The sequence below is a fragment of the Eptesicus fuscus genome, chromosome 6, assembly GCF_027574615.1.
Source record: "Eptesicus fuscus isolate TK198812 chromosome 6, DD_ASM_mEF_20220401, whole genome shotgun sequence".
NCBI classification, from domain to species: domain Eukaryota; kingdom Metazoa; phylum Chordata; class Mammalia; order Chiroptera; family Vespertilionidae; genus Eptesicus; species Eptesicus fuscus.
In genome coordinates, this window is record NC_072478.1 from 31,551,942 (window position 1) to 31,569,408 (window position 17,467).

General features: G+C 52.3%; 1 protein-coding gene across 4 annotated transcripts in view; it reads right to left on the reverse strand.

Moving 5' to 3' along the window:
• The window catches only part of SCARA5 (scavenger receptor class A member 5), a 119,078-nt gene that overhangs the window by 14,232 nt on the left and 87,379 nt on the right, over positions 1–17,467 (reverse strand). For 2 of the 4 annotated variants that reach the window (XM_008150740.3, XM_028159354.2), the window contains exons 8-9: positions 9,298–9,492; positions 2,844–4,844 (exon numbers count right to left, since the gene is read on the reverse strand). In XM_008150740.3, the coding sequence (XP_008148962.2) occupies positions 4,708–4,844; positions 9,298–9,492 (332 nt within the window). In that variant the 3' untranslated portion in view covers positions 2,844–4,707. Of the gene's footprint in view, positions 1–2,843; positions 4,845–9,297; positions 9,493–17,467 lie in introns of those variants that run through there. The other 2 variants (XM_054717603.1, XM_054717604.1) reach the window with 2 other exon arrangements.

A 17,467-nucleotide genomic window follows, 5' to 3' on the forward strand; every position in this document is an offset into this window, starting at 1 on the left:
TCAGCAATTCCCCTGGCCATCCTTCCAGAGCTCCGTTATGGCTGCTGCAGAACTCGTCGGGCGGCGGCTCGGCGAAGCTCCGGTGCGCCCGGTGCATGGTGGTGGGCCGGTCTGGCGTCGCTGTGTCGGCCCTTGGGTCTGCATCGGTGGCCGGTCGCCGAGCATGCGCACCTGGCCGCTTCCGGGGCGTTGAGATTCTTGACGGACTCGGAGGTCAGCAAGCGCGGAGTCTCCCACCCCATGTCTCATAGGGGCTTGTCTGTCCGTGCTTGGCTGCCAGTGGAGCCGTCCCCTCAGCCGGAGACCGCCGGGGGAACTGCGCCGAGCACGTTCCAGGCCGCTGTTGTATCGCCTGAGCCATAGTTCTTTTGTGTCGCCTGAGCCGTAGTTCTTAAAGTGTGGTCTTTGGGTCACCGGCATCAGCATCATCCCGCATACCCCTCTTTTATTCTAGTTGTAGAGCATCTACTCAGCCAGCCCTATGGTGGTCTTGGATGGTGTCTGCTCTGCTCTCTTGTCGTAGTCTCAGAGTTGTTGTGGTAGGCAACAATCAGGCTTCCGCCCTATGCCTCCATCTTGGTCCTCCTTTGTATAGTTAAGTCTTGATTGTTGTTGGTGTCACTGGGGGGGCTCTCTTTGTCTATTAAGGAAGAGTTGCTGTGCAGGAGACACGTTTATGGGCCGGGTCTTGGTGCAGCAAAGCTTTGGCGCTCACTGAATATTCCTGTTGAATGTGTCCCTTATGCACATGGTTGAAATCTGGTGTCATCTCCCACAGACCACTAGATGCCCTCGTTTCTGGGTCTCCAATGGGGTGTAGATCAGCTACTGCCTTAGGCACTCAGCAAGGATTACAGCAAAAACTGTAGTTTCTTCCTCCTGTCTGAGTGGCCCTGGAGCAGTCCGACTAGAACAGCAGTTCATCTGGTCCGCTGCCAGAGAGCAGGCCACCCACATGCATAAGCCGTTGCTTGGGGCGCAGGTGTGCCTGCAAGACTTGCGGGGCAGGTCTTCAAAACGTGCGGGGCGGGTCCCAGGGCGGGGCGGGGTCTCAGGGCGCCACCAGGCCATGGTGCGGCGAGCCGCGATGGCTGTGAGTCTGGTCCTTCTGCCTTCCACGTATCTAAGTCCCCTCATTCCGCACTCCAGCGCAGCAAACACTGATTGCTGGGCGCACCTCCGCAAGAGTCCCGCCTCTCCCCGCAGGCATCTGGGTCTCCCGCGGTTCGCCAGAAGATGGATTTCAGGGTGATGGAGAGCTACTCTCCCCTAGGTTTGGAACAAAAGCCCCTTTCCCCTGCCACCAGCCAGACCCACGCGCCTCCACACCTCACCCCCTCCGATTTCGCTGGGTGCGAGGCAACAGAACAGCCTTTAACCTCCGCCGCCATCTTTTTCAAACTTCCCAATTTGTACTTCTTAATCCCTTCATTTCAGTCAACTCTACTGAAGTCTAGCGCCGCCGGGAGGTGCACGGAGAGGGCGCCCGGGCCTCTGTTCGTTGCGCGGTGCGCGCGTCCCGGGGAACCAGGCGCGCGAGGGCTGCGCGGCGGGGACGGGCGCTGGGTGGCCGCCGAGCTCCAGGCACCGCCTTCGCCGCGTTCCGGGCGTCGCCGCCGCGGCGTCCCCCCAAATTGTACTTCTTAATCCCTTCAATTCAGTCAACTCTACTGAAGTCTAGCGCCGCCGGGAGGTGCACGGAGAGGGCGCCCGGGCCTCCGTCCTGTGCGCGGTGCGCGTGTCCCGCGGAACCAGGTGCGCGAGGGCTGCGCGGCGGGGACGGGCGCTGGGCGGCCACCGAGCTCCAGGCACCGCCATCGCCGCGTTCCGGGCGTCGCCGCCGCGGCGTCCCCCCAAATTGTACTTCTTAATCCCTTGAATTCAGTCAACTCTACTGAAGTCTAGCGCCGCCGGGAGGTGCACGGAGAGGGCGCCCGGGCCTCCGTCCGGTGTGTGGGGCGCGCGGCCCGCGGCGCCAGGCGCGCGGGGGCTGCGCGGCGGGGACGGGTGCTGGGAGGCCGCCGGGCTCCGGGCGCCGCAGCTGCGGCGGCGTCCCCAGCGTCCCGGGCCGGGCGGCCTGCGGGGGCGGCAGAGTTGCGAAAGTGAGTGAGTTTCCTAGAGTTTCGCCCGGAATGGGGTTCAGTGCAATCGGAGCCGGCGCTCAGCGCACTCCGGAGCCTTTATCTCCTTCCTGCCAGTGAACGCCGGCCAGGTCCTCAGCCGCCCCTTCCTCTCCGGTTCCATCCTCCCCGCAGGCGCGTGTGCTCGTGTCTCCGCCCGTTTCTCCATACCTCAGGCTTTTACGGCTTCCCCGAATGTCCCCGTGGCCTTCTCCTTCCCCCCAGCTGTGGGGATTTCAGTCCGCCAGCTCTCCTGTGGTTCTGGACGATGTCCATTCTGACCTCTAGTTGTATTTTTGAAATTGTTGTGCCCGGCTGCAGGTTAGGTGTTTAACCTATGGCGCCATCTTGGTTCCTTCGCCAAAAGCTATTTTTTTTTATAACCTGCGCCTTGGTTACTATTCTGTTGCTTGGGACCCTTTCCTAGGTGACCAAACAAGGCTTGGGGCGTGGCCATGGTCTGTGCTGTTGATTGTCTGTCCTCAGGAAGTATTAGGCACCGTCTCCTAAGACGTCCATTCTTCCACAGTCCCCACCAAGAAGTGCTCCCCCCATCTCACTGGGTTTTCATGAGAAAAAAGGTGATGCGGAGCGTGTCAGTGACATGTTCTTAACTTTATTGCAATTCTTTCTTACAAAAGGTCTGATGTATTTTAGGCCAGGCCTAATTTCCTTTAGTCCCTGAAACACAGGCCCATGGGGATTTCCACGTCCCCTTAAGTAGACTAGACTTTTATTTTTTTTTTTAAGGTTCAACACTTATCACCATCATTTTTATTTGATGTAAGACAAGACTTGTATTTTCCCAAATGAAAAGACCAAGTAAGAAAGTCATGCGGGTCTTCATCGGTGGGGTAACTGGCTTCTTTGCCAGAACAAGCTTGGGAATCTATTTCATTCAATGTGACATCTTTCCACCTTTAGTATTCTTTTTTTTTTTTTTAAATACAAACGTTGCAATGTGCTGAGCTATGATGTAAACAGTGCCATGTTTATATATGCATACATAGATTGGCTCTGGAAAAAGTGCATGAGTACATGCGAGTTATGTAAACATAGCAATTGGTCAGAAAGAGAGTCTCTGATCATTAGGGCATTAATGAATAACAAGCATATTGTAAGCAAATAACAACCAATAGCACATATTGGTTTAGTTGTCAGCTAGGAGCTTTGTTGGGCCCACACCAGGAGGGTCCCTTTCCCCAGGCAGGCTGATGCTCGCCTGGTACCACAGGTGGCTGCGTGTCCCAGGCCTGACTGTGAGTCTGGGACGCCCCCATGTGAGTTGGGTCTGTGCTCCCTCGCTGGTCCTGGAACACATAGGTGGCCCATTTTGATCTCCCTCTTGTGTTGAAAGCAGAATATGATGCCCCTACCACCAGGAGAGGGTGCAGATGGAGGATTTGCAGAAGCCCAGGGCCCTTTCATCCCCTGGAGGTTATAAGGCATCCTCATTTCCTTCTACTCTTACCCGTCAGGACACGTGTTCTCCTGACCACAGGATCACACCCCAGGAGGCCTGGAAGGTTCAATGTCATCACCTCCAAACAGCTCTGAGATGTAGGCGACTTGGCTTGAACCCTGACTGCCGGATGACTGAGTGTTGGTCTCTGTTTAACCCCAACAGCCCCCACGCCACCCTCCAAATCACCCTTCCTTCTCTGTGAATGGCTGGCCTGGAAGCCAGTCATGTCCTCCCTTGCACGCATCCTCCATATGTTTGGGAATAAGTAACCTTCCAGGCACACAGGTCTTGTACCCGAGCTTCTTGCTCAAGCCTAGCAAAGACACACTAAGGTTCATGTGGAAACAACGGTCTCCGTCATTCTCCATTTTATGACTTCTAGGCCGGGTGAATGCAGGTAAGATCTTACTTACCTGAGCTAACATGCCTTATAGAAATGCTGCAAAGTGGATAAATTTAGTACCCAAGACACTTTAGCACACCTGGTGATCACTCAGTAAATGTGAGTTTCACTCTCCTTTTCCAAATCCAAATTAATTCCTGCCGGTGACTTGATTTCCCTCTCATTCCTACAGCTGTCACTTAACCCAAACTAACAAAAGGATGCAGAGGCAGCTTAAAGAGGGGAAGATGGATCATTCAGTATTGTCTCTTGCTGGGAAGGAAGATGTCAAAACTCTTGGCTGAACTGAGGTTTGGGAATTATCTGAAGAGTGAATGATCTGTGACATCTATCTCCCATCTGCACTGCGGCATTTGTCTCCAACACAGTCTCAGCATCCATCTGTAACTAACAGACCAAAGGGAACATGGATATTGAGGCCTGATGCATGGTGCTTCGAAGGCTGGGCAAAATGGCGATCCAGTCGACCTGGACTCCACATTCAGGAACTCTGGTGGAAGGAAGATCCAGGCTGTAGATCCCAGAGTTACAGTTTGGAGCTGATGTCCCAGAGGAGAATGATGACAGGCCACTGAGGTCTTGGGATAGGGATGAGGGGGAGGAGGATGCTGGCCTAGACAGGGCAGAGGTGTGGTCAGAGGTGCCCCAGCGATGCCCCCACCTTAGGAATGCAGGAAGGGGGCTGGGCAGTAGGGCCCAGACCTTGGCTGTGTCCACTTTCAGTGTCTGATGCATGTCACCCCGGCATCCTCAGCATGCCCGCAGTTTGTCACCCCCCACTTGGAGAAGGTGCAGCGGAAGATGGTATCTTCTGTGCCCTTGCAGGCGACATCATCCATCCAAATCCTCCCTGTACCTGTGGAGACAATTCAACACGGTTTCTTAGCAGGTATGCAGGAGAGCAGGACAGAGAGAAATGAGAGCATTGCTGTGTCTGTCCTTGACCAGGTTGTCCCAGGCTGTGGTGGCAACTCTAGTGGCTCCCACCTGCCGTCTCCGCTGCATTAAGACCAAATACTTACTTTCTGGGCTCAGTTTCTTGAGGGAAGAATAACAGTAATTGATAGTAGGTGATGGTAGTATTTACTGAGTATTTCCTATGATCTTCCTCCATTCTCACCGTGGTGTGGCAAGACAGGTAATAATAAACCCATTTCATAGATAGAAAAACTGAGGCTCAGAAAGCAATTAATGCAAGGTTGCTCAGCTTGTAAGTGGCAGAGTCTGAACTCAAGTCACTTATAAGCTCACACTTTATATGAGACCTGCGTAACTTCTGATGTTCGACATGTTGCAGTCTTGTTGATGAATACTCAGGCAGGGCCGGATCAGAGGGACAATGTCAGACAGATCCAGGATTGGATAGATCCAAAGGCCATTACCGAGTAATTCAGTGCCAATATTATCTCCAGTCTTCTGAAGTTGAACCTACATGGTTCCTATTATAGGAGTCCCAAACCATGGGCTGGAATGGCAGAGGACCCCAGAATTTCACATTATAACTAGACATATATTTGATGGCAGGCAGAAGCATCCCTAACCATAGTAATTGGATCAGTCCCCAAAATTCAAGGTCCCTCAGACAATTTGAGTTTTGCCTGTAGTCAGGTCTGCTCACTCAGATCTTAAGGGGACAGACCGGCAGGTCTGAAGCATCCATGCAGGCAGCCTTTAGAGGGCTTTCCCAGGCCTGCACCTGAGAGACATAAACTTGGCATTGAGGTCCCTCAATAAATGTCAGGGGAATAGGGCAGCTGAGTGAGGCTCCCACAGGGGAGGGAGAAGGCTTGTCTGAGGTCAGAGGGGTCAGTGGAGAGGGGAGGGGCTATACAAGAAGTCCTTGGAGTCCCCACCGATGAACTGGCAGGACCATCAACAATGGTTCTGTTGGGCTCTCTGGGCTGATGGCCCATGTGGGGGCTGAGCTTCAGGGCTGCCATGGAAGCAATGCTTAGAGCTCAATGTCAAAGTGTGGTCCTGGCTCACAGCATCGCCGGCATCACCCAGAGCTTGTTAGAAATGCAAAGCCTCGGGTCCTGCCTGGACCCGCTGAAGTAGACTCTACCTTTTAACCAAGTGGTTGTCATTACAGTGTGAGGAGCACTGGCACAGCAAAAGGAGGGCTGTGCAATACAGGATAGTCCTGGATTCAAATCTTGGTCCCATCTGGGGGACCATTTCCATGTTAAAATGGGGATGTGAGACTTTTGATGTGAAAACTGGGTAAGTTCTAGGTAAACTGGGATGGTTAGTCTCTCCAGCACTTTAACTTGTTAGGTCTATGTGCCGGCAACCAAAAGCATGAAGTTAAAGGTCATAAAATGGGTTTCAACATTACTGACTATGTCAACCTGAGCAAATGAGATCGTAAACCATCCCTACATTCTGATGCCAGCCCTGCCTCCTCCCCGCCCCATCTCTCAGCAGCCACACAACCCCTCCACTGACTGTTAAAACCTTAAAACTGTCACTCACTCTCAAACTGCATGGGAGAAACCCTAAATCAATGGCATGAACTAATATTTCTGTTATGCAGAAATCAGCACATCTGTTGTCATGGGACTGCTGAGCAGTAAACTGGGGGTGGGGGTGGGGTGGGAGAGGGGGAGGTGGAAGGAGAGGCCTCCTTCTGCTGTCCTTGGATGCTGTTTCTTCACCAGAAACTCTTCCCCGGCCGGATCCCCTGTGCCTCTTACACAATAAACCATTTGAGGCCGAGCAATAATTCGCTGATTAAATGTCTCCTGGAAAACATATCAGTTTACAAATTACCCAGGAAAAAGCTGCAGGCCCAAGAGCAGTGTGGGATTAGTCACACCCAAAACAAATAAAGAAGGAAATCAAGGGGACTGACGAATACTGAACAGGCCCCAGGTTAGCAGCCCAAATACAGATAGAGGATCACGAAGCTCCAAACTCCAGTTGGTGTTTAGCCAGGGAGTCCTGGCTAATGTTTGCCAGGGACGAGCTAATAAAATGAGAGCAGGGTCGCTAAATCAGCAGCACTGAATATCTGCAGTTACAGCCGGAGGTGAGGGGCCCGTGAGCCCGCAAAACATCTCTCCTCGCCGTGTCAGAGAAGTGAGAACTCCCACGACTCCAGGGACCAAGCATCACTTTAGCTTCGGAACCGACCTCTGATCACTCCAAGTGTGGCCTGAGGACCAGGAGCAGAGCGTCACCTGGGAGATTGTTTGAAAGGCAGAGTCGTGGGCCCACCAGATCTGAGTCGGCGCTGCCTCTGAACAAGAGCTCCACGGCACGTCCATGAATTTAGGTCTAAGAGGCCCTGCCCTACCCCGGGTCTGCACTCCCACGGGCCTCTCTTTGAGTTCCCTAGCAAGGCCCTATCAGGCGAGCAGGCTAGGGTGTGCTGCTCCCCCTGTACAGATCAGGAAAATGGAGCACCGGGCTGACATTTGATCTTGGGGAGGCAAAATTGGGACTAGAGTAAGGTGACCAGATCGTCCCGCTTTTGGCGGGACAATCCCGATTTTTAACAATTTGTCCCGCGTCCCGCGGCCTTTTAAAAAAGTCCCGATTTTTGGAAAGATTCAGCATTGTTGTAGAAATGCTTAATTTGTCCTGGGACGTGGGACAAATTGTTAAAAATCGGGACTGTCCCGCCAAAAGCGGGACGATCTGGTCACCTTAGACTAGAGGCCAGGTCCTCTGACAGAGCACTTGGGGCTGTTTGAAGCTGATATTGTTGGAATGAGTCAGTAGAGATTTTATTTGATCCTTATCATTCATTCAACAAATATTTAAGGGCCTACTCCATGCTCGGCACTATGCTGGGTATTTGGACTATGTTATTGAACAGAAAAGGATAGAAATGACAAAAATCTCTCTGCTTCATGGAGCTAACATTTTAGCGTCTGCATGTTTATTTAGAGTAACATTAAAAGACAGAATAGCCCAGCTGGTGTGGCTCAGTGGTTGAGTGACAACCATGAACCAAGAGGTAATCAGTTTGATTCCCAGTCATGACACAAACATTCCCAGTTTGATTCCCAGTCATGGCACATGTGGGCTCCATCCCTGGTAAGGGATGTGCAGGAGGCAGCCAATTGATGTTTGCTTTCACATAAATGTTTTTTTTCTCTCTCTCTCTTCCCTTTCCTCTCTTTCTAAAAATCTGAGGGCAGAGACTAGGTTTCTCATCTCTGTGGCTCTGCACTGAGTCCAGCTCTGGCCCACAGGTGATGCCTAGAAACCTAGAAACTGCCGTGGAAAGAAGGGAGTGCAGCCCTACCTGGTTTGGCTAAGTGGATAGAGAGTCAGCCTGCAGACTGTAGGGTCCTGGGTTCAATTCCAGTGTGGGCTTGGTCCCCAGTGGGGGAGGAGGGTGAGAAGGACTGTCCCTACTATTTCTGTTCCTTATGCAACCTAAAATGGCGGTTTTTGTTAAGGAAAACAGGCTGGAATTCAGCCCGAAACGTTAAATGGGAGGTGAGTGCTCTGCCCGGTGGCCTGGTGGCCTGGCCTCCTGGGCGGGGCCCTCTGAGCCCTGCGCACGCTGGCCTTTGAAGTAGGGAGGCTAGTATGTGTGGGGTCAAGTGTCCGCACCCCGCCAGCTGTCACAACAGACTTCACCAAGAGCCACTTTGGGTCAGTGCGATTGTCTTAGGCAGCCCGACTGCTGTAGCAAAGCCCCATGGGCACTTACTTCTCCCAGCTCTAGATGCTGGAGGTCCGAGACCAGGAGCCAGCACATCGGGCTCTGGTGAGGGCCCCCTTTTGGGTTTAGATTTCTCTGTGTCTCCTCACAGGAGGAGGGGGAGGGAGCTCTTAGGGGTCCCCTTTAAAAGGGCATTAATCCCATCAGAAGGCTCCACCTGTGACCAAATCACCTCCCAAGGGCCCCTCTCCTAATACCACGTTGGGGATTAGCATTTCAGCACGAGTTTGGGGGAGATGCAACTATTCAGTCCATAGCAGTGACAGAGGTCCAAGGGACACGATGCTGAGCAAGAACTGCAGCAGCCCGGCGTGGGGGTGGGAGGACAGCAGCTGTGAGCCGTGGAGGGCTCCGTGGCCAGTCTGGATGGGACCTGGCTCCGTTTCCCTGACTGGAGAGGACGTGGCCCCTCCTCTCATGTATCTTCCACAAGTCCCTGCAGCGGTCAGCACGGTCAGCACTGTCCGAAGACAGGCCGGCTTGCCTGGGGGACAGAGAGCTTCTATCTGGGCAGAGGCCAGGTGGCCATGGCAGGAGGGCTGCAGACGGGATGCGGGCTTTGGAGAGGAGACCAGTCCTAGGATTCCTGGGCCTTTTCCCCGTGGCCTTTTCCTCCGGAGCGCCTTACCTTGCCCGAATCGAGCCGTCCGGGCCACCTCCTGTGCGCCACGGAAGCCCAGCATGCGGCACACCACGTCCCCGTCCTTCTTGTCCCAGCCGTCATCACACACGGTGCCCCAGCGCCGATCGTGGTACACCTCCACTCGGCCCTCGTGTGGGCCAGAGCCATTCACCAGCCGGATCATCAGGGACTCCAGGCCACCTGTTGGGAGCAGCCCACAGTCACTCCTCTGCTCTGGATATTACCGCCCCCCCCCCCCCCCTGCACACACACTCGCTTACCTCCAGGGATCTTCCCTGACTCCCCTCTACCAACCCCTCCTGCCCAGGGAAGAGGGGCTGGGGCTACAGCCACAACCCAAACCGTGACCGGCTGAAACCATGCTGGGTGGCCACTGCCCTTTATCAGCCTCCTTCTCGCCCCCTCTTATTTTCTTTTAATAGAGTGTATTTTCTTTCTTTTTTTAGATTACAGTTCACATTGACTATTATTTGTATTCGTTTCAGGTGTACAGCACTTCACAAAGTGCTCCCCCGATATTCCCAGCGCCCACCTGGCACCATACAGTTATTACAATAACATTGACCATCCTCCCCATGCTGTACTTTATGTTCCTGTGAATATTTTGTAACTACCAACATGTACTTCTTAATCCCTCACCGTTGTCACCCAGCTCCCTAACCCCCTTCCCCCTGGCAGCCATATCTATGAGAATAGACTTTACTTTTGAAGAGCACTTTTAGGTTCACAGCAAAATTGACAGGAGGGTACAGATGTTCCCCCCCCCCGCACATGTACAGCCTCCCCCAGTATCAACATCCCCCACCGAAGTGGTACATTAGTTGCAATTGACAACATTGACATGTCATCACCACCTGAAGTCCATAGTTTCCATTAGGGTTCACTCTTTGCTTCTGGACAAATGTATCCGCCTATATAATTTCATACAGCTTAGTTTCACTCCCCTGAAAAGCCACTGTGCTTTGCCTGTGAAAATGCAGATTCCTGGGCCCACTCAGACCTACTGGGTCTGAATCTTGGTGGCAGCAATCAGGGATCTGTATTTTAAATATATTTTATTGATTTTTTACAGAGAGGAAGAGAGAGGGATAGAGAGTTAGAAACATCGATGAGAGAGAAACATCGATCAGCTGCCTCTTGCACACCCCCTACTGGGGATGTGCCTGAAACCAAGGTACATGCCCTTGACCGGAATCGAACCCAGGACCCTTCAGTCCGAAGGCTGACGCTCTATCCACTGAGCCAAACCGGTTTCGGCAGGGATCTGTATTTTTCACGTGTCCCAAATGATTTTGAGGTCATATATTTGTGGACTGGTGCCGGGAGTGACAGGCTCAGATGCTCTGTAATATTCCTTTCAGCTCCAGTGTTCATGATTCTACGGCCAGGGAAGATGTCAAAGTTGTATTTTTTTTTTTTTTTTGCAGCCAGAAATCACCCAGGACGTGTAGGGTGGAGGTGGGACACGGTGACAAGAGGGTGCCGCGATGCAGGAGGCCCCGATGTGAACTGCCAGAGAAAGCAGCAAGCCTGCTGGAATTCTGCTCCCATAAGGACCGCAGCCTTGGACTACATCTTCTGAGGGAAGCAGCTACAGTGTTTGGACAGGTTCAAGCCTTGGACTAATGAGAGGGCACAGTCCTCTCGTGGCCACGTGCAAGTCCCAGCTTGGAGGGCAGAGCCCTCCCAGCACAATTATAGCCAACAGCTGTAGTTGTGAGCGTGAACCTATGGTCCGAACACGTGGCACCACATGTCTAAGTGATAGAGGCTGCAAGTAAACAAAGCTCGATCAGGTGCATGTAATTGAGTAGGATTGAAACTCACGAGAATGTTGTAAACATCTTGACCACGCCCTTACTTTGTCTCATGGCATCTGCTATAAAATAAAGACACGGCTTGTAGTCCGTGGCGCTGTCTCTCCACGAGGGAGCAGCGTCCCACCAAGACCCAGCTTTTATTCTCTTGTCTGTCTTTTCTAAGCCTTTCAGCCGCCCCCACTCAGGGTCACTGAACCTAGCGGAGCTGGCGCGGCACATAAGGCGCTCTGGGGCTGAGTATGCCATGGCCGTGCCAGCCCGCCACAATCTTCCCTCCCTTTTCTTGGCCAGGTGGGCTGGGGGATTACTGCTTCTAATGACTGTGCCTTGGCAAAGACATTCACAGGTACCTGGAGATGATGGCAGAATTGATAAACCCCACATCTGTGCAGAACTGGCCATGTGTCTGCTACATGCTGCCTGGGCAGGGAAAACTCCAGAATATTCTGCTCCGGGGAACCAAAGAAGTCACCAGGATAGCATACCGTTTCCAAGCTGCTGAGAAATTACGGGGCGACAACTTTCAGAAGCTCCTCAAAATGTTTAATGCCATTTTGCATGCTTCCCAAATCTCTCACTTTTCTCTCCCCACACATTTACTGCGAGTCCTCAGTGGTCGGCAAACTCATTAGTTAACAGAGCCAAATATCAACAGTACAAAGATTGAAATTTCTTTTGAGAGCCAAATTTTTAAAACTTCTTCTAATGCCATTTCTTCAAAATAGGCTCGCCCAGGCCATGGTATTTTGTGGAAGAGCCACACTCAAGGGGCCAAAGAGCCGCATGTGGCTCGCGAGCCGCAGTTTGCCGACCACGGCCCTCGGTTGTCCTAAAAGCCGAGGATGAGCAAAGGAACACAGAAAATCTGGAGAGAAGGAAAACCTGGAGAGAAGCTGGAAGGCAGAGGCCGGGCCTGAGACAGAGAAACCCCCTGCATGCTAACCTGGAGCCAGTAGCAGCAAAGGCCTGGCCGCTGGCTGGCTGGGGACTTGGCCCTGGGTAGGTTGGCCGAGGCCAAGATGTCAGCCTTGATTTCTCACAGACCTGCCTCGCCTCTGTCAGCACCTGTCAAGGAGGCAGAGGGCCACCTTGGCTGGGAGGCCTCCAACAGAAGCCTCGGGTGGGATCATAAGTAGAGGGAAAGTGGAAGGAGGATGCAGTGGGTCCAAACGGCCCAGGCAGAGTTCAGGGTGTCAGGTGAAAATAATAGGAAGAGACTGGGTCGGGGGTAGGCAGCCAGGACTGATGATTGGAGGCTCTCCCTTATCCTCTCTGCTCCGCCATCCTGAACTCACTCTGCTCGCCTCTTTGTTGAGCGAAATCAGTGACTGACCATCTCTTAGGAGCCTGACTCTGTTCTAGGTGGGTACATCTAGGAACAGCCTCTGCCTTCGTGGACTTCTACTTTAGTGGGAAAGATGAACAATAAAGCTGAAAAACAAATATAAATATAATTATGGCCAAGCATTGAAGAGTGCATCGATGGGAACAGAAGCATGGAAAAGGGAGTGAGAGTGAGTGGAGGCACCATTTTGGATGGCGAGACTTGGGCAGAGCTTTTTTTTTGTACCCCCATAGTAGGGACACCCAGATGTTCACAGATGCACTTAAGGAATTGCTACCATATTCCCAAATTGTGCTAGGTATTAAGGATGCATGGATAAATAAGTGTTGTATTTGTTCTTGAGGTATTCTGGATAAGAACACAGAATGTCAGAGCTCATAGAGACATCAGTGACTGCCCAGTCCAAACCCCACATCTAGAAATGAGGAAACTGAGGTTCAGAGAGAGTAAGCAACCAGCTGTAACAGGGATGCCAAGTCCCTCCCTTTCTAGACCCATGCTTTTTTCAAATCCAGCCACTTTCAGTACTGCCTAAGCCGTACCACAGAGGTAAGCTGGTTCGAGGTTCAACCAGTAGGTCCAAGATGGAGGCAGGCTGGCACTCCTCAGACCAGAGGGCACTGCTTGAGAGAGCTCAAGCCAAGCTCTGTCTCTGAGGGTTACCTGTACATATCAGATTTCCCCCTGGGAAGAGTTCCTTGCAAAGAGAGATGATGATTTATTTGTCCATGATCCCTCAATACTTAATATTATGCTTGGCTGGCTGAAAATGCTAAGTAAATGTTTGAGGAATAGATGGGCTGGAGACCAGATGGCTGGTTGGATGCATGACTTTTTTAGTGGATACGACTGGAATCTCCAGCTGAATGCCTCAGATTTCTCTATCTCTCTGGTTCCAGTCTTACTCTTTGGTGCCTGGCTGTTGAGAATGGGTGCTGTGCCCACCCACTGGTCCCACTAGCTCAGGCAGGAATGTCCAGGATGGAGACCATGCACTCACTGTTCACATAGTCACCGGGGATCTTGACTCTGGGTTGCATCTATTTGTGCTGCCTTTATGTAGATCATTGTAAACTCCCTGTTATTGGTCGATCTTTAAACATGTATTGACCCAGCCACGGGGACACAGAGGAATATGAACCCTACGTACTTCTTCTCTGGACATAAAAATACTACGAGACAATTCCAAGATGCCACTGCTAAGTGCCATAGGAGTGGATCCGAGGCTGGCAGTGGGGATGGCGAGGAGAGCAGTGAGCAGGAGGGGTCTCGCAGGGGGCTGGTCAAGGCACGCTGCCAGTGCTCTTATGTCTGAGGGGCACTAAGACTCACTCTCTTCTTCATTTCTTCACTGGTCACACTCACTTCCCAGGGGTGTTAAGGGGATCAGTGACAAAGAGTCCCTCCTTGACCAAACTCTAACCAGGCTCTCCTGAGCCTTCTCATCAACCTTGGCCTGTAGAGATTTGAACAGAACACTAACATAATGGTTAACAGCTCAAAGCCACGCATGGCCCTAGCCTCTCCTAAAGCGCCTGCCTGAGAAAACTCAAGATTATCAAAAGAATTTACTGTTCATCCAGCCAACGCCTGAAGATAGGGCCCTGCCTCACCGCCTCTCTGGGAGGGGAGGAACTGAATTGGATAAGCGCCAGATGGCTTTCATAGGGACCAACCCCCTCCTGCTTTTTGTAATTTTTCACTTCCCTGACTCTACTGAGCCCCCACTCACCGCTTCCCTGTCTCCGCATTGTCCCTTTAAAATGCCCAGTCACCTCTGTACAAATAAAAATTTAGTTCAGTTCATGCTGGTCTCTTTTTCCTATTGCAATTGTGCATTACTGATTAAAGTGCATCCTAACCACTTTAACTATCAGCCGGTTTTGTTTATCTTTAACGTCAGATGCGATAAGACTGCTATTAGACAACTGGCCAAGGTGTCAGCCGTGCTCTCTGCTCATGGGCACGTCCTTACACATGGCTAAGGACATGAAGGATGGGCTTGGCTCAAAAGTTCTGTCCAAACCACTGTGATGACGATTGTCAGGACCACCCAGATTCTCTCGGGAATCTGAGCTGGGGAAATGGAGAAAGCCGAGCAGAAGCAAGAAGAGGCAGGGACAGGAATTAATAGGCCACGTTGCAGACGAGACACTAAAGTGAAGCCATGAACCCCTAGTGCTGTGGCCCCAGAGCTGCCTTGGATCTGAATGACCTTCCCATTCCAGGCCCACTTATATCATGAGTCCTGATTTTCTAAAGAAGGTGTCCTGATGATAAGCCCACATTACTTAAAGAGACCCACCGAATCCCTGGTCCTCGCCAGCAACAATCCCCAAAGAGGCGCCTGTGAATCCAACACACCAGCCTAAGAGCTTAGCTACTTGCCTCTTGGGCCGAGGGTGGATTTGGGGATTTGGATGGAGGAAACATGGCGGGGACGCACCAGGGGAGAGTGGAAAGAGACTGGGTCTGGACTTAGGCTCAGGGTTTGAATTCTGGCTCTGCTGCAGGCCAAAGGTGACCCCTCTACACCTACCCTCTTCTTAAAACGGGTATAACTGTGGTGGGTGCAAGCAATAGCACGCGGCACATTATGGGCACCTCTCACTGTGAGCTCCCACCCCTGGCCAGTCAGCACTTCGCCCAGCAACACATGGGTGAGCTCTGAGGGGTCCTCAGGAGTTGCTGAGGGTGGCTGGATCCAGTGGCTCCGCAGGAGTGTATCCTAGAAACCCTCTTTGCAAAGCAACCCTGCTGTGTGGGGAGGAGGAGCAAAAGGGGGTTCATCCTTCCAATTGGATGACTCTCCTAACTTCCTCTGCTCTCCCCAGGGCGCAGTTCCCCGGATCCGTAGCATATTAGGGGAGGGGGACAGGGGCTTCGGCAGAAGTCCGGCTCCTGCTGTCAGCAACTGTCTGCTCTCTAATGTGAGCTGGATGGGATTCCTTAAGCAGAGCAGCTCTGGAATGGCCCAGGAATGTGGCGCTAGGGCTGAGGCCACTGTGGGGCTCCTAGCACAGACCTTACAGATCTCATATGTGGGGATTCTCGTCTCAGAATGAGTGTTTCTTTGTTCTCTGTGCCTTGTAAACACATCTATAGGAAAAACCAGGTCCCAGACACAGCAGGCTGGATCTACCCCAGACTCCCTGGATCTGAATATTGAGCTCCAGAGCTGTAAGGGGCTGTGCCACCCTCGCCCACTTCAAACACAGGAATCCTCTCCACGCAACATCACGCCTGACAGCTGCTCATCCTGCCTCTGGGGATGGAAGGGAACGCGACACTATCTCTTGGGCATCCATTCCAGGATTTTGAAACCAGCATCTGGTTTTATTCACGGGGCGCTGGTATCTCCAAACGGCTCCAGTGTTTTTCTTCATCGAATGATTCTCCACCTTTGTTTTGCTCTATATGCTTTGGGTTTTGTGCTTATAATTGGGGGGTGAGATGTCAAATATCTCCCTCTTTCTCTGGCATCTGGTGGGAGCACAACTGAGGGAGTGGCTTCATTACTGAGCCCCTCAGTGGGCCTGGGAGGACAGCCTAAGGGCCAGTGGCTACCATCTCAAGAACTGATTTCCAGGGCTGGGGTAGCCTTCCAACTACCTACTCCCTGCAGGGCGTGTCCCTCAAACCCAACTACAACAAAGCCAGGTTCTGGGAGCTGCCCAGGAGAGATGCCAAGTTAAGGAGAGACAGCGAAAGGAATAATGTGTACTCAGTTCCGACTACATCAGGCATGTGCGAAGTGCTTCATGCATGCATTTCCTCATGCTTCTTCACTGAGTTAGTGATGGCTCCCCCTTAAGAGAAAATGAGCCCAGAAAAGTCAAGTAATTTGCAGCTGGTCACACAGCTGCTACAAGGTGAAGCCAGGGAGAAGAGCAAAGTCCTTTCATTTTCAAACCACAGGCATGACTGTCAGACTGAATACCCAAGACAAGTACTTAATAACAGCCCTCTCCATGCATAAAGCACCTTTCATCTATCTCCCCACAGCCTTACGGGGTCTGCAGTCATTAGTGTCTTTACCAGGAAGGAAAAGAGCCTTGGATTACAGCAGAGGTTCTCAGCCCTGGCTACATGGAAGAATCGCCCAGGGCGCTTTAAGAGGAGGCCAGGCTAGTTTCCAACAGCTCACAGGTGATGTAATGCACTGCCAGGGCTCAGAGTACTGTTTGAAGGGACGGATCTGGGATCAAGTCCCAGCTACACAGCTGTCAGGCCTTGTGAGTAAGGCATATAGATGTCACCTCCTCTGGGAGGGTTCCCCTGACCTGTGGCCCCAGGAAGTGCTCTGCACACATGAGAAATATTACACTGCCACTTCCTCTTCCAAGGCTTTCCACACTCACCAGTGTAAGCCCTGTGAAAGCCAGGGCCATGGCCATAGCACCCCCGTGGGTCCCCGCAGCAGCCCTCTTGCAGGTGGAGAGCACAGTGCTCAGCCAACTGTACTGAGCGGGTGAGTCAGTGAGTGAATGCGTGAATGAACGGGATTCACAGCCCTTTTGAGGGGCTCTCGGAACAGATCTGATCCCTAAATAAGCCTCGATCCTGCTTGGCTGTGCATCAGGAGGGCCCCAAACCCAGAGAACTTTGCTTCTCAAGAAAAGCAGAGGAGGGAAACCCACCCAGCCTGCGCCTGACACATCGCAGCTCCTTTAGGTTTGTTTATCCTGACTTCCAGGCCCCCGCCAAAGCAAAACAAGCCGAAAGAAAGGAGGTTGTGGAGAATAGAAATAAACACACGCGGATGGGAAAACAGGCTCTGATTTTCTGCAGCTGCAGCGTAGAGCCCAGGCCATAATCTGGACCAGCTGCCCATGAAGGGAGTTGAACTTTTATTCTCTTGTGCAGAAAGAACTCCCCATGCACCCAGCCGCCCCGCAGCCCAGGGCCTCAGAGCCCCCTCCCTGAGGTGGAGAGAGTTGGTCTTTGTCCTTCTGTGGACATTTCTTTCGCTCTGACATCCACAGGAAAT